The 17,665-nt window shown below is 39.6% G+C and overlaps 1 protein-coding gene across 1 annotated transcript in view; it reads left to right on the forward strand.

Annotated features, from left to right (window-relative positions):
• The window catches only part of pcbp4 (poly(rC) binding protein 4), a 129,476-nt gene that overhangs the window by 34,021 nt on the left and 77,790 nt on the right, over nt 1-17,665 (forward strand). The window contains exons 2-3 of the mRNA XM_062544837.1: nt 4,958-5,133; nt 14,766-14,789. Coding sequence (XP_062400821.1) covers nt 5,026-5,133; nt 14,766-14,789 — 132 coding nt within the window. The 5' untranslated portion in view covers nt 4,958-5,025. The remainder of the gene's footprint in view (nt 1-4,957; nt 5,134-14,765; nt 14,790-17,665) is intronic.

Here is a 17,665-nt window from a genome sequence, read left to right on the forward strand (position 1 = left end):
GAAAGTGCAATAAGACAAACTGAAAATGAAACCTGATGATTTTCTAGGCTGATTTGACATGGAACTACACTCTCATTCTGGCGTAATAATCAATGAAAGTTGCAAACGTACTGTGGGCACAATGATATCACACACTACTACTGCTCGTTGCCTATGGGGACTATTTTCAGGTGCTACATGATATCACTGCGCCCATGGTACGCTTGCAACTTTCCTTGATTATTACCCCAGAATGAGAGTGTAGTTCCATGTCACATAGAATAAGATAAGAGTGATATCAACCAGAAACAGACAGTAAGTGGTGTGCTTGTGTGTAAGAGAGACACACTTGTGAGAGAAAGAGATGTTTGAGGGAGGTGTATGTGAGAGAGAGATATGTGAGGGAGGTGAGGTGCTGTGTCTGTCTCTCTCTTTCTGTGTGTGTGTGTGTGTGTGTGTGTGTGTGTGTGTGTGTGTGTGTGTGTGTGTGTGTGTGTGTGTGTGTGTGTGTGTGTGTGTGTGTGTGTGTGTGAGTGAAAGATATTTAAGGGGAAGATGCCATTGTATACCATGTTCAGTCCACGTATCGATATTGTTTGACAAAATAAATATCACCACTGCTAATGCTAGGAAGACACTGCGGTATCACATGACATAAGCCAAAAGCTTTGATGTAGGGCTATATGTTTAGCCTATTGAATAACTTCGATGTGACGATATGACAAAAACTTTGGTAGTGTAAGTAACATGTCGCTCTGTCTGCCACTTGTTGTCTAGCTGTGTGGCATTCTGAAACATACTTACATTTGGGACCATTAGCCTATCACTCTTTTCAATTTGGGACCTTGCAGTTGGAATTGTCATTAGTTTATTCAAAGGCTTAAGTCCAGAGTAGCCTGGGCTATTCAAAGTGTCAAAGATGTGTTTATTGCACATCATTTTGAATGTTTGTCCACGGAGTCATTTTATGCAAGCAACTGCATACAAGAAATCTTTATTGTTGATGTCAGACATGATAATCATCCAGACATCTTGCATCTTGACCCGTGCTGTGCCCTGATTCAGTGCTGCCAAAACTCTGCTTACCCTCTTTGTCTCTGGTCCTTTACTGTGCTGTGTGAGAGGGGGAGTGGTTAGAGCAGTAAAAGCCAACATGTGCTTCTGATATAGAGATATTTCAATAACAGACAGACAGACAGATGGTCTTGTAATTTATAGATAGATGTGACATAATATTCAGTATTCATTATTGAATGCTTAGCTGAAATGATGTTTTCCCATGTAAATTATGATTTATATTTTTAAAGCAGGCCTACATGCGGGCATGTAATTGGTATACAGGTTTACCTGTACGGGTCATTCCATGGCAAACGTACAAATGTCCCCACTCGACCATCACAGATTTGGCTGAAAAAAATCAAGGTTATTCACACACTTCTTAATATATGCAGTCCCAAATATTAGCACTCTACTCCCAACAGTTTTGTCACAAAACATGTTTTAGCAACTACTCCCTCCCTGCATTTTAAGCAGCGTTTTCTGAAGAGCCATTTGGAAATTGCTAATACTATAAAAGTGTTTAAGCTAGCTCATTCAAACTTTCCAGGCTTAAAATATGCTATCATGACTTGAGGAATATGGATTTCCAAGGGGTGTGGCTTAGGTAGCCTATATCATAGTATTCGTGGTGCTTGAATTTGCTTGAAAATTTTACTCTATGCTCTGTGGCAGCATCTTTGAAGGCCTGCGGAAAGCTTAATGTTAAAGCTAGAACCTTGACTTTGAAATACAGACCTTCCAATGTATGCTCTGTATATTGTGTTAAAAACTGTCTCTGTGTTGAACAGCATGAAAGATATTAAAGCTTGAAAATGGATGAAAACCCATTTTGTGCCATTTTTGGCATGCTATTGCAAATAAATGACAGTATCTACCAACATGAAACATTTTTTCTTTGAAAGATCCTTAAAATATCAAAAATTGTGATGGTGTTCTGCCTCATTTTCTCAAAACGATTTTTTGAAAATGTGGTATTTTTGGACACGCCCAGCATTCAAAGGCCTATGGAAGCATATTCAAATGCAAAAACCTCCTGGTCAGTGACTTGACACCTGGCAAATATGTAACCTGTGTTTATGATGGTCATTGGTGGGTTGGAAGCATCAGGGAGGCATCTGAAGGCCAGCAAGATGTTCTCATTCAATTCATACATCCTCACGGTCTAGCAAAAAGTTTCTTCCGACCAGGGAGAGAAGATTTGTGCTGGGTACCTGTGCATCACATCATTTCTAAGGTTGACGTTCCTAACACAACAACTGGACGTAGATATGTACTTCAGGAGTGTGATGTCAAAGCAGCTACATCTTTTATGAAGGAGTTCAAATAAAGTCTTTTGTGCAGTGTAAGCGCTGTGTCATAGATTTTTTTGCACTATGCTTCCATAGGCGGCCTATGGAAGCATAGTGCAAAAAAATCTATGACACAGCGCTTACACTGCACAAAAGACTTTATTTATTTATATTATTTATTTATTTTTTTGAAAATGTGGTATTTTTGGACACGCCCAGCATTCAATGGCCTATGGCATAGGCCATTGAATGCTGGGCGTGTCCAAAAATACCACATTTTCAAAAAAATCGTTTTGAGAAAATGAGGCAGAACACCATCATAATTATTTGATATGTTAAGAATATACATCTAATCTTTCCCAAAACAAATGTTTGATGTTGGTAGATGCTGTAATTTTTTGCAATAGCATGCCAAAAATGGCACAAAATGGGTTTTCATCCATTTTCAACCTTTATTATCGTCCATGCTGTTCAACACATAGAGACAGTTTTTTAACACAATATACAGAGCATACAATGGAAGGTCTGTATTTAAAGTCAAGGTTCTAGCTTTAACATTAAGCTTTCCACAGGCCTTCAAGATGCTGCCACAGAGCAAAGAGTAAAAATGTCAAGCACCACAAATACTATGATATACCTAAGCCACACCCTTGGAAATCTATATTCCTCAAGACATGGTAGCATATTTTAAGTCTGGAAAGCTTGAATGAGCTAGCTTAAACACTTTCTTACTTATAGCAATTTCAAAATGGCTCTTCAGAAAACGCTGCTTAAAAAATGCAAGGGGGGGGGTAGTTGCTAAAACATTTTTTGTGACAAAACTGTTGGAATTAGAGAGCTAATATTTGGGACTGCACCTATTAAGAAGTGTGTGAACGACTATGATTTTTTTCAGCCAAATCTGTTACGGTCGAGTGGGGACATTTGTACTGTACGTTTGGCATGGAATGACCCGTATACATTTTCAGCTATCTACCTAATATTGATAGCCATTCCTTTACAAATGACAAAGCATTTTCCTTTTATTTAAATTTGCAGATGGTACGGGTTGAGAATGCTCCTTTCTTTGCCGCACATCGGGAATGCCAAAGGTGCGGCATTTGTAATTAGAACTGCAACCGCAGGGGGGCAACATAAGACCGCCCTAATAACATGCAGGTTCGGCTCATGCCAGAAAAACACTCTCTGGTCAATGGAGAGGGAGAGAAATGCTTATTAGGCCTACCTTCTTTCAATGAATCAGCAGTGTCTGCTCAACTTATCACGGATATGCTTCATAGTCACAAAAACGAACGCAATGTTTAGGACAGTTTGCCATTAGCTAAACGGGGGTGCCTTTGCTAGGCAAAAAGTAGGCTAGTTATTTTGAACATCTCCATTTTTAAACCACTAACATTGCTCAAAACAGCGCCAAACCTCATCAGTAGCTTGCTCTAGGTGTCTACACATAAAACGAAGCACCAATCAGTCTGTAAACTTTGGAATAGTCAGTATACACGTAGAATCAATTCGAGACCGCAACCCCATCTGAAGCACAGAAACTTTCTGAAACTTGAAACCTTCTGCCACCTGGTGGTTGTTTGGGTACATTGGGTACAAAAAAAATGTCTTGACAGCTTACGGGATTTCTTGGGGATTGCCACGGCAAAAGGTGCATTCTCAACTCGTAACCATGCACTGTAGTGTATTCTCTTTCTCATGATTGAAAATTACTGGGGATTTAACACTTAATTGTCATACTTCAGTGTAAAAGACAGTCATGAACTACTGCTAAAAGTTCACAGACACTGATTAGCTTAAATAAGTTGAATATAAATGGAAAATTGCTTCTATTACATTTTGTATGTAAGATTTTCTAGGGGTGCCAATAATTGTTTAATGTGTTTAAAAATATGTATATCTTGAAGAAAAAATCATTTTTCTCAGTATAAATATATTTTCCTTCAATGTTGTATTTTTCCATATTGTTTTCATTGTGAGACTACAATACAATACACCTAAAGATGTATTTATAGTGCGAATAATTCTATATGCACTGTAGTGTAATGTAAATACTCGAACTTGGTTTGAAAAAAATGCTATCATTTAAACTAGCAACTAGTTTCCAACTAGCTAGCAACATTTAAAAATACATCTGGATTGTTTTGCATTATGTGACTTTCATAGTCTGGCTATTACCATACTAAGCTCAATCTTTTAAGATTGAACATTAGCATGGGGAGTTGCACTGCACGAGAGGCGCGCTCTCTCGGAGGAGGGGGCGGGACTGTCGAGCAGCTCTTTTGGCATCGTTCAAATCATGACTCCAGTACCTTGGATAATCCTTCAACCAATCAGACCTACGATCCGGTGCATCCTTTGGATAAGCTAGTTTGTGATTGGAGCTAAAGGCTCTGGCAGGGAACAGAAGAGATAGATGTGCAGGTTTCCAATCTGAGCTGCCGGGCGAAATCCAAATTCACCGGCAGGTCAGGCAGGTTTCACCCAGCCTATGACTTTCAGACAATAAAACCATTATCATTGAAGATTAAAATATTGTCTAGTTTTGTACCCAATAATGTGTATATTGTGACATGGTCTGTCAAAAAGTACATCTCACTCAATGATATATCTGTGTTGTATGTCGACAGAGTTGTAACGGGAAGACAGAGGTCCCCACATTGTACCCACCAGTTCACCTGCTGACCAGGCCACTTACATGCGTCTCCCTGTGTCAGACTCAAACACTAGAATGAACTGTGAGCAGGACTTTGGAGAAGGGGGCATGAATGTGACCCTCACTCTCAGGCTGCTCATGCATGGGAAGGTAAGAGTAATCCGTTGTGGATGTGGAACTGACCACTTGGTCCCATTGTAATGGCTGTTTTATTTTAACGCATGATCTAAAGCATGTGCCACCAGGGTCTCAAGGGCATTTCCAAATTCACTTTTGCTATTTATTTTTATTGTTATCAAGACATTTATTTTCTGAACCTGGACTTTTACACTTCTGATTGAAGGAGCAGATGCACATCAAAAGGGTTTTTAAGCGGTGATTTGGGGGGGGAACGCTTTCTAGGGCACTGGTGCATCAGTACAAAACATAATGAGCTGTGGCGCAACTGGCTGGGGCACCGGCGGCGACTGGTGTTCGATTCCCGCCCTGTGGTCCTTTCCGGATCCCACCCCTACTCTCTCTCCCATTCGCTTCCTGTCACTCTCCACTGTCTCTGTCACTAAAGGCATACAAAAAAAACCCAAAATACAAAATAATAATTTAAAAAAAGCCACAGTGTGTTTGTAGCCCAACTAGGTTTATAATGGCAATTCGATTTTCACATTTTTCTGGAAATGCAAATGGAAAATTTGCATCACTACCAATGGCCGCGTTTCCCAAATTCGTTAAGAAGCTCTTAAGTGCTAAGAACTTCTTAGGAGCGTTCTTTGAACGTTCTTAGAACGCTCCTAAGAAGTTCTTAGCACTAATGAGCTTCTTAACGAATCTGGGAAACGCGGCCATTGTCTCTGGGTGCATGCCAAATTTAGTAAAATTTCATATCAAATTTCATTTCAAATGTGCTGCAACTGGCACATTTCAATGTTGCTTGGACACGGATGATTGAGTTTGACACAGATATATTTACATTTATGGACTCTTGACAAAGATGGTAGACTGGTTTGCTGCATCTTTCATTGGTATTTGTACATGTTGTAACTATACAAGTCACAAGTAAATAGGAAGATGTTAGAGTTATTTTTGTCACTTTTGGAGTCGTAGGCTAATTGGTTCCCCATCATCATTAGCCCCGTTTATACTACGGGCCATTGGCCCAGGAACTTAAGCCCAGGGCACAAGCACCAGGGCTAGAGTTCTCGGTGTGTTTATACTGGGGTGGCTCTGGGGTGGGCCATGTATAGGGTGACCAGATTTCTCTGAACTAAAACCGGGACACTTTGTGCGTGATCAAATGTAATGTCAACATGCGACAGGTGAAACTTTTTTTCGTAGCCGTCCTTAAGCCCAAATACAATTGGGGGTTCGGGGAATATTTATATATAAATATTTATATATAAATATTGCTGTGTAAACGCACAAATTCTGTGCACTTTCAGTCAGGGGCCTGCACTGTCTGACTCCTATACATTCCTAACCTGTTATCTAGCCTATGCATGAAAACATTTTTTGAAAACGAAACTCAGCCATATTATTTTCTCAACCTTAGTTTACATTATGTGTGATAACTCTAAATAGCTACTCTTGTCAGATGGCCATTATACATCATTAAAAAGCTGAGATTCCAGGCTTTCAGTAAAGGCATGGTTTGCCCCCTTTTTGATAACGACCAACCCCTCTGGCTCACGGACTAATAGGTTATTGAGAATGATGACTTTCTCTTCAGCATTGTCGTAGCGTAACCTGCTAGCCATTAAAACGAGGCAATGAAACAATGTAACGTTGACTTCAAAGATTGTGCAGACTGCGATTGACTGGCACACGATCACACACACACACACACACACACACACACACACACACACACACACACACAAATCATACGTCGGACGCTTTATGCTATACTAGTTTCTACATGGGTTTAGGTAGTGATCGGGCTATATTAAAACCACACTTCAACAGTGGTTGGTGAAAACCGGGACATATTAGCGTCCTGACGGCTTTTGTCGGGACTCGGGACACGCCACTCAAAATCGGGACTGTCCCAGGAAAACCGGGACGTCTGGTCACCCTAGCCATGTAGCCAGCTGTCAAACTTGGATCCATAGAAACATGAACAACATTCCAAAAAGATTATGTAAGCTAGAAAAATATGCAATCATATATTCCCACTTATATACGTGTTCTGTCTATGTCCGGCGCTTCAATGAGGTTGAATTGGACTGTAATTAAGATATCTGAGAAGTTTTCTTAGAGGTACAAGAATATTGTAATATTGTTAACTATGGCAGAGTATGGAATGGCACACTAGACTTTAGAGATATGCAAACTGTGCAAGGAAAATTAGCCATTTATTAGGCATTGAGCCTTTGAATGTAAGAGTAAAGTAATCAGTAAGTATCCTTAAGCAAAGAAACAAAGGAGAAAGTAAACTTAACCTCATAACAAGCAGTAAACTTGAACTTAAACCTTAACAAGTTACCAAGTTACAATGTTAAATACACCAGATAAGACAATGCATCAAATAATGAAATTTACAAACCATAAAGAAACAAAGAGAAAAGAGAGAGAGAGAAGGAATGGGGGAGAGAGAGAGAGAGGCCGAGAGGTCAGCGTGACCTCTTGCCAAGAGCAGAGCAAAGAAGAAGAGAATGAATGAATCGGAGAGCTTCCCTTTTCATTCATTCCACCACCCCCGACTAAGCAGGACTTCTTTACCTGAGAGTGGGTGTGGTGTGGGTGTGTCAATCACCTGTAGTCATTATTTTACAACTATGTATACATTAGTATTAATTATTAATTGAAGACCAAACGAAGAGTTTGATTCCAAAACGCTATATATCCATTTTTGAAAACATTAAAAAGTAATGTTATTTAATTGTGTATTTTAGGTAATATCAATAAAAATGCATTTTTTTTTTTTTTGATTGAGTAAAGATAAATCAACTAAATATAAACCAATACAGTTCCACTGTAAGTACTTGCAAAACAAAATGTAAAAAAAATATTTATGAAAATTCATTGAAATGGTGGATATAGCGTTTTGGAACCAAACTCTTCAAACATGGATGTATTATATTCGCAACATACAATTTACAAGTATTTCAGAAGTTGTCAATTTGACTTTCACTATATAGATGGAGGAAGTGGTGATGGCTGCTTGGTGGGGTGTCGGCCACAGCCAGCTAAAACAATAGCGAGCTATCAAGTATCGCATAGATGTAAATTAGCAACAAAAGGCATTCAGGTCAAATCTGTCTCAAAGAAATGTGAAAATCTGGCTTTACAATTACAAATAAAGAAAACATCACAATAGCTAAAAATAAAAATGGAGCCAAATGAGATACCTCTCATAATTATTTTGTTGCTTCAACATATAGCACATCTCGTCAAATCCAAGACGAGGCAATGATTTGAGGATAAGGAGACGGCGTATGGCGTCTGCTAGCTTGCAGTCTAGTGGCTCACCAGAAATTACCAACGTCAATATATTATTTTACGAGTGGTATAGCGGTGTTTGTTTCTCATTGTAAAATAATTGACCTAGTTTTAATCTATAGGCAATTCAGGGGTGGGGAACTCAAGGGCAAGTTGTTGCAGCTAACGTTAGTAACGTTACACACATAAACTGACCTCTTTCATCCGTCGACAGGAACTGTTCCTCTCTGGACAGCCTTCTCAATATCCATTTTTTGTATCAAAGCTGCTTGTAATACATGCTAACTTCACAGAAGAGCGTTATTATCCATGCGAATCTGCCCCTATGATCTTTCCTGTTAAGTAGGCTACAGTAGATCCCAAACTGTTGCCAGGTGTCAACTTTCTTTAGGCTACTGTAACGTTATCCTGATATTCCAGATAAACCCTTTTACTGTCTATGGATAAACCTCGCATCCCATTTGCATTACAAAGAACTTTCCTTCTCTTCAATAATAAAATCGTCATGCTAAATGTTGATCCTACTACAAGCGTGACACCATGCGTGACACCCACCATTTTTACAGTAGGCTACAGATACGGGCAGTGACCCGGACAGAGTAACAGTCATACAGTGTTGTTTTGGGTATAATCTGTGTATAATAGTCTACAAGTATTTACAAATTGTTTTACAACTGAAGTAATTTTTCAACCTTTTATTTCCATAGCTTTTCAAACGTTTAACCTTTACCTGTGCATTGTTATGGGGATGGGGTGTGGGCTTACAAAAAAAATCCTGTTTCAAAACCGCAGTCTTCTTCAAGTTTGCAAACTCCCCACCTCAAGCTCTTATGCTTAGGCTTATTGTCTGTGCCATCTAAATGTGGCACTATTTGAGCCCATGGTGACGTTTTTGTTTCACTGAATAGGCCTACTGCTGTTGAATATGGCTGAAATTACAATAAAACTGTCCTTATTAAAGTATGCAAAAGAATACCACACGCACATCCAAAAAGCAATAAAAACTGGGTGCTGGACAGACAAGCATAAGTTAGGAAAGAGAACAAGAAGTCCTTTTAAAAGTGCAATGACTGCAATTTGGAAACAGTGAAAGATATAGGTCAAGGTCAAGGTCAAGGTCAAGGTCCTGGCCTGTTGGGTTCTTCACAACCTCTGTGAAGTGTTTGACCCCGAGTGGACTGTGTCAGAGCCACAGTCATAGGCCAGCTATGCTGGATGACGTGCTGGCAGGAGCTGCTTTAATTCAACACACAAAACTCAATAATACAGTTTTTCTCAAATGCTAAAACACATTTCACAAACGTTTCCTCCATGTTCCCCAATGGCCAAACACAATACCATTTTCTAAAGCTACATAAGCACAACCACACCTTCTCACTTCAAAACTCAAACTTTCACACCAAAAGAGCAGCTCGAAGCTTTCAAAAATGTTAACACTATACACATCATTACACACTACAGCAAAACAATTGAAAACACAATGCTCAATTTGTGAGAAGGTTCTTTGTTTCATAACTGCCAATGCATATTTTTAAAAAACTTTAGAGTAACGGATCTTCTTAGATCGCTGCAGAGGATTAGGCATTTGAAGAGTTCTTTTCCAAAACGCTATATCCACCATTTTACTAATGAATTTTCATAAATATATTTTTAAAATTTAGTTTTTCAAGTAATCTCAGTGAAACTGTATTGGGTTATGTTTAGTTACAGTAATTTGTCTTTACTCAATAAAAACAAAACAACTGCATTTTTATTACCTGAAACACACAATTACTGTAAATACAGTAACATGATTTGTTACAGTACAGTAATGTCTATAAAATGGATTTATAGCGTTTTGGAGAAGAGCTCTTCATTTAGAGTTGTGAGTTTCATATGAAGAGTACAGAAAATTCTCCAAGTACACTACTGTAGCACAACTCAATGCAAAAACAGAATCTATTGCACACAACAGTACACAACAGAAAACGTGATCAGGGTGTGAAGTTCTTCATTCACACCACACACACACACACACACACACACACACACACACACACACACACACACACACACACACACACACACACACACACACACACACACACACACACACACACCATAGTCACTGTGCGCATTAGCAACAAGTGTCTTCATTTTTGAGTCGTTGTTTGTAATGAATGATGCCAGGTGTGTTCATTGTGTTCAGTTATTGCTGACTGTGGCAAGCATTTTGCATCACATGAGCTTTCATTTGAGAATATGTTGTGCAACATGTGTTTTCGCAAGGAAAAATGTGCTTAGATTTATGAGAACGGAGGACTGTGTTTTGTGAATTGTGTCTTCATGTGAAATGTGTTTATGGTATTGAAAAATTGAGGCTAGATTTAGTAAATGTGTTTAGACAACTGGCCATTTGGTTTAGAGGATTGGCTTTTGTGTTTTAGCATTTGAGAAAAACTGTAAGAAGGCTCACCAGCATCTCTTCTTCCTGATGAGACTAGAGAAGGTCCACTTGTGTCCTCAGATCCTGGTGAACTTACCGCTGCACCATCAAGAGCATCCTCACCAACTGTTTCACAGTTTGGTATGGCAACTGCTCTGCCAACAACCGTAAAGCATTGCAGAGGATGGAGAGAACCACCCAACGCATCACCCGTTCCTCACTCCCCTTCACCTAGTGATGGGCAAATGAAGCCTTGTGAAGCCTCTGAAGCTTCTTCCAAATTGCAAAATGATCCGAAGCATTGAAGACAACACAGTGAGATCTGATGGTCAGCAAAAATGACCTCAACCCAGCTAAAAGAAGCTTACAACATAAACATAGGAGAGACAGAATGAACACATACATGTATGGCATGATATGACTGAAAATTAAATACATTAATTAGAACTAGGGTATTATGTTTGAATATAGCTGTAAGGCCTGACACTCCAATCTGGCGCAGCTTCCCCGGAGTATTAGACGCGTTCAAGATGTCCACGATGGTCTAGATGGGTGTGTTTTCGACTTGGCAGTCGGTATCACATGGCCTCAACTTATCGCAGGAGCAAGGCGTGGCAAGGCGGCTGCTCAGCAGCCCTCTAGGTACTGCGGAGCGCTGCGAAGCCTAGACCCTGCCTTCATGACGTCAGGACTTTGCCCTAATTGGCTTTTACATCCCTGACGTATGTGCAGGTGTTTAGATGCCTCTTCATATCCGTAAGGGTCCATGCGGGTCCGTGCCTCATGTTTCGTCACATGGTCAAGTCTAGACTACGGGAAGTAGAGAGTGTACAACTTCATAGCAGCGTTTGTATCCCCTCCCCTGCTGTCACCGGCAGCTCTCGTTGCTGCAAGAGGTCATTTGAAGTTGAACTTGAACGCGCCTATTGACACCTGTGACTTGTAATTTGTAACTGGTGTTTGCTCTATAAAAGAACTCATTATCTGTTGCCTCAATGTGAGGTATTGTTTGTTTGAAGAAACTATAATATAAACCTTTGAAAAATTGACCAGTTAACTACGTTTTTGGATTTACGTTTTGGATTACGTTTTTGGATTGTTCACCTTGCTTTTTGGACTATGGCCTTGTGTAGGCTACTCTTTAAGTAAAGAAAAAACAAATTGCACTTAAGTCTGAGAAACTTTATTAAATCATCACAATAGCATAGTGTTTTCTGCGTTGGAATTTGCCTGTGTTCAGTTGGTTTTGACAAACTGCTGCAATAAATGCAGCTTTCTACTGCTATGAGGCAATATCAATTTCCTTAGTAAGTAAGGTAGGTAGAGTAAAGATAGCAGTACCCTCCAGAATTATTGGCACCCTTGGTAAAAGTTGACTAAAAATAGGTATAAAAAATAATCTTTAAGTGATTTATTGTACTCCCACAATGAAAACAATGAGGAAAAATATACCCTGCAAGGCAAGCAAATTTATTCTGAGAAAAAGGAAAATCTCATAAAGAAATAAATATTTTTAACAAAAACAGCTTGCTCACAATTATTGGCACCCCTGAAACATATTATATACAACATTTAACAGGAGCATTTTCCTATGTAAATGCAACGTTTTAAAGTAAATCTGTGAGTGTCTGTGAACTTTCAGAAGTAGTTCATGACATTCTTTTTCACTATGGTATGAAAATGAAGTCCCTCAGAGGCTAAATCCTCTAGTCATTTTTCAACATTGGAGAGACAAGAGAATACACTAAATTGAAATAAAAAGAAATTGTGTTGACATTTGTAAGTAAGAGAATGTCTATGGAAACTAGGTATTTAGTTGAAAATGCCTATATTTCCAGTTAAAATGATGACTAAAAGGTTCTAATCATCTGGAAATGTGGCAAACATGCTTGGACAAAGACCCATGGCTAGTTTGCTCCCACGCACAGTATGGAGGATGGTATGATAGGCAAAAAAATCCATAAGAACCACTGTTGAGAGTTACAGACAAAGCTATCATCTTGGGGTCACCAAGTTCCCCCCAAAAATCTTCAAAAGTGACCTCACTGCTAATAGATTATTTAGACAGCATGTCAGGTTAAAGCCAGTAGAGTCATTTAATGAACAATGTAAATGGCAGGAGTTACTGAATGGTACCATGACATGTCTGGGAGTGTGGTCCATTGTCAGATGAAAATAAAATTATGCTCTTTTGCTAAAAACACTTAAGGTGTCTTTGGCGTACATAGAAGAATGACTATACTAAAAAGAACCCCATGCCTAATCAGAATTATGGTGGAGGGGCTGTGCTATTGTGGGGCTGTTTTAATTCCCAAAGGCCTTGGGAACCTAATTAAGGTGCATGGCATCATGAACACCAAGAAAAACCTGAACATTTTCGAAGGAAATCAAACAATCTCTGCCAAGGCCCTAAAAGTTGGTCATGATTGGATCATTCATCAGGTCAATGAACCAAAACAAATGCACAGATCAAAACAAATATGGTTTACTGAACACAAAATCAAGCTTCAGACATTGCCATAGCAGTCCCCTGATCTAAACTCCATAGAAAAACAGTGGGATGAGTCAACAAGAAGAATGCACAAGTGTGGACCTAGCAATCTGGACGATCTGGGGAGGTTTTGTAAAGATGAATGGTCTTAAATCCCTTACTTTGTATTCTCAATCTTTATGGGGTGTCAGAGAAGAATATTACATGCTGTTTTGTTGACAAAGGGAGGTTTAAGAAGGTATTACAAGTAGGGGTGCCAATAATTGTGAGTGACCTGTTTTTATTAAAAACATTTATTTCTTTATGAGATTTTCCTTTTTCTCAGAATAAATTTGCTTCCCTTGCAGGGTGTATTTTTCCTTATTGTTTTCATTGTGGGAGTACAATAAATCACCTAAAGATTATTTTTTAGACCTATTTTTAGTCAACTTTTACCAAGGGTGCCAATAATTCTGGAGGGTACTGTAGCGTTAAGGATCACAGCTCTAGCGACTAGGGTTCAAACCCCTGAAATGCTCTATAAGTGTTCAGGTATGAACATGGAGTTTCAATCTAGTCAAACTACTGCAATTAAAATGTTGACAACCGCAAAATATCCATGAACAGCATAACAATGACTACTATCCAAGCACGAAACTTTCCGCCCATATTTGCGATTAAACATTCAAACTACCCTTCCAAATCCAAGAATGACAGTTTTAATGCTAAATATTGCGATGGAAGTTAGCCAACTGCCTTTTCTAGCAATACAAACATCTGTCAAAAAAAGAAGCAAACAACGAGTATGTTAATGATTAAGGCCACCATAATTTAAATGATATCCATATAGTATTGGGCAGACATTCTGTTGTGTTTTGTGAGTAAATGTAGATGGCAAATAGTATATAAATGGAATACAGCTCTTAAAAAAATCGCATGGAGGTCTGATTTGAATGACATCTAGCTGAACCAATTAGATCCTGTAATTACCATTAGAATTAACTTAGCTTGGCTGTTAGCCTGGTCGGTACCAGGCTAGCTTCAGAGAATAAATTCCCATGGCAACTTATGTAGCATCTCTTTTGTGAAACCAAGTCAAGGGTAAATTCATCCAGGATAACCAAAAAATCCCGGTTTAATCCCTTATCTAGGTTTTGTGAAATACCCCTCTGGCATTTGAGCTCTCAAGAAATGACAAAACAAAGTCTTACACTTATTTACATTCACTATTGACTGACAAGGGGTTACAATAGAAAAACACAGCTTGAAAAAAGCAACACTTACCCCAACAATGTTCAAATGACTGAATAAAAGCCTGAAGGGCACCATCCAAGCAAACCATGTGTTGCCTGGGACTCATTGCTAAGGGCTAGCTTACATTTTGTGACCTGTGCTTTTCACTTTAGATCAAGTTTTCAGCATTGTGACATTTGTCTTGTTTACCTTTCACAGGAGGTTGGAAGCATCATAGGGAAGGTGAGTATATCAATTTTCTTTTTAAGAATATCATTGTTTCATTGTAATGTTATTGTTCATTTCTTTTATCTATTTCCACATAGATTAAAGGATAAATCCGGTTTTAAATTGTTTTAGATATGTTATGAGTATGACCATAAGCTAGAGTAATGGACGAGGAATGACTCTTCAGACTCAAAATATTACTACACACACACACACACACACACATGCGCACACGCGCACACGCGCACACACACACACACACACACACACACACACACACACACACACACACATTATCAACAGTACATTATTGTCTGCAACAGATGTGCTTTATAAAACTAGTTTCAATTTACTCAGTGTAATATTGACATTTTTCTACTTTTTTGGGAAATGTTTTTGAGTGACGCTTAAACATTGAGGTTGGGCAACATAATTTCTTGGGCAACGTTTTGAGATCATCCAATGGAAGTGCTAGCGACGAATCACATGACCATCTGTGAGCCTCTGAACATTTCAACAAAGATGGTAGTGTCAGGACAGTGAAGTGAGGAAAAAGAGAGGCTTCTTTTTACTCCGCTAAGTGTTTATGCTGGAACCTAAACTGGCTATTTTACTCTACCTCATCAAATCCTTAATAAAAACAACTAAAGCCTACTGTACCTTACACTGACAAGATTTGGGAAAGATTCTTGAAAGATTGTAGTCTTTTAACTAATGCCCCTCATTCAGACTTCACTCAAAAGACAGTCTTTCAAGAATCTTTCCCAAATCTTGTCAGTGTAAGGTAGGCTTAAGAGTCATTGCACGAGAAAACCAGGCAAAACCAACAGGAGGTAGGAAGATGGGGGTCGGTCAAATCGGCTCATACTTTGTATATGTGATAAGTATGTGGAACTATGAACAGCCATATACTTAAAACCCTCTAACTCTTTTTTGTTGTGGAGTTCTGGGGCCCCTCTCAGAGAACCTCAAAAATCCAACAATTCATGGCTGAAAATGACTGAAATTGCCATTTCTACCCTGATTATCCTGATAAAGATATGAACATGAGCTTTATGTTTCCATAGAGCTTAGGTAGAATAGTTTTAAAGACCAAAAGGTGCATTAGGGGGTTATCTGCTAACCTGACTTTCGCCAGATCCTGTAGTTCGCTGTCTGCTTCACACAAGGATCTGGGACTTCTCGATAGGAGATGTATTTCTGAAGGCGGGTCCTTGTAAAACATCCTCGCATGTGATTTGATAAACCACTTGCCTGTTATCTTGAATGACGTGCTAGGCTTCTTCAAGTTCTTGCCAAACCCGGTCGGAAGAAGAGTAAAAACATCCTTGCCACCAATAAATGTCTTCAAAACTATTCTCTGAAAGAATGAATACTCCATAGATTCGACAAAACGGTTGAAATAGCAGAATCAATGCCAGCACAAGACTCCTCGCTGCGTGCCGCCATTGTTATTTGAATCAAACACTCGCTTCGGCGCTCCTGATTGGCTGCTCATTTTTTGAGCACTGGCACAGGGGTTTGGATTGCCCTCGCGTCCAGACCCTTGTGTGGAGCTCAGCGAAACGCCTCTGGTGGAGCATGGCGGAACAACAAGGGTCTGGCGAGAGTCAGGCTAGTTATCTGCACCACTGAAAGCAGAATTTTCATCCCTCTAAAATTGGTCATTTTTAGGAGGCATTATCTCACATTCGCAGTGGCTTTGGTGGATGGTTTTATTGTTGCTGGACAGAGGAACATCTTCTGATTCAAAAACAATTGTCGTCTAATTGGGCCACACATAATGTGCGCCGTGTCAGGAGGGTCTTTGTGGGGTTTTTTCGGGTTTTGGAGTATAATAAACCAGGCAATAATATCTCACTATAGGGTAATTTATGGTAAATTTTTGTGTCACTGTATGACAAATTGTTAAAGAAAGCTTTAATTAACTAGAAAAGCACTCAAAGAGTGCAGACCTCTAGCCTGGTCCTCACCATCCCATAATACTACCATTTCATTTCGTATTATGGTCTGGAATTTCTTTGCTCTGAAGCGCTTGCAGGAAGCGGGAAGTAACGCCCAGTTCTGGTTTGAATTGATTGGACAGCTCTCACCCAATCGGCGATAGTTACTCATAACAACATAGCGCAGGCGTTTAACGTCATCGTCACGAGCGCCCTCCCCCTTTCGCCCCCACCAACCCGTCTCTTCGTTTATTGGCTGCTTTCTGGAGGGGGGGCGTTCTGTTACAATTCTACCGAGCAGAATGCTCCACAGAGGAGCACGGCCAGACTCGTAGTGGAGGCAATCCTTGGCCGGAAGTACGTGGGTGGCTCGCGAGGCTAGCAGACCTCTGCATGCAATGTTGTTCTGGGTTGTCATACATTTGAAACTAGACTATTCAGATCGCCACCGAGTGGCCATACCATGCCATTACATCGCAAACATCTGGCATTACATCTGTTTGTGATGTAATGCCATGGTATGGCCATGTGATGGCGATCTGAATATGGTTTATCATAGGCCAAAACACGACAAATCCTGCTAAAGACCCTCCTGGCACAGCACACATTATGTGTGGCCCAATTAGACGACAATTGTTTTTGAATCAGTAGATGTTCCTTTCTCCAGCAACAGTAAAACCATCAACCAAAGCCACTGCGAATACGAGATAATGCTTCTTAAAAATGACCGAAATTTAGAGGGAGGAAAATTCTGCTTTCAGTGGTGTAGATAACCCCTCGGTGCACCTTTTGGTCTTTAAAACTATGCTACCTAGGCTCTATGGAAATATAAAGCTTATGTTCATATCTTTATCAGGATAATCAGGGTAGAAATGGCAATTTCAGTCATTTTCAGCCATGAATTGTTGGATTTTTGAGGGTCTCTGAGAGGGGTCCCAGAACTCCATA

Source organism: Sardina pilchardus, chromosome 9 (assembly GCF_963854185.1).
Source record: "Sardina pilchardus chromosome 9, fSarPil1.1, whole genome shotgun sequence".
NCBI lineage: Eukaryota > Metazoa > Chordata > Actinopteri > Clupeiformes > Clupeidae > Sardina > Sardina pilchardus.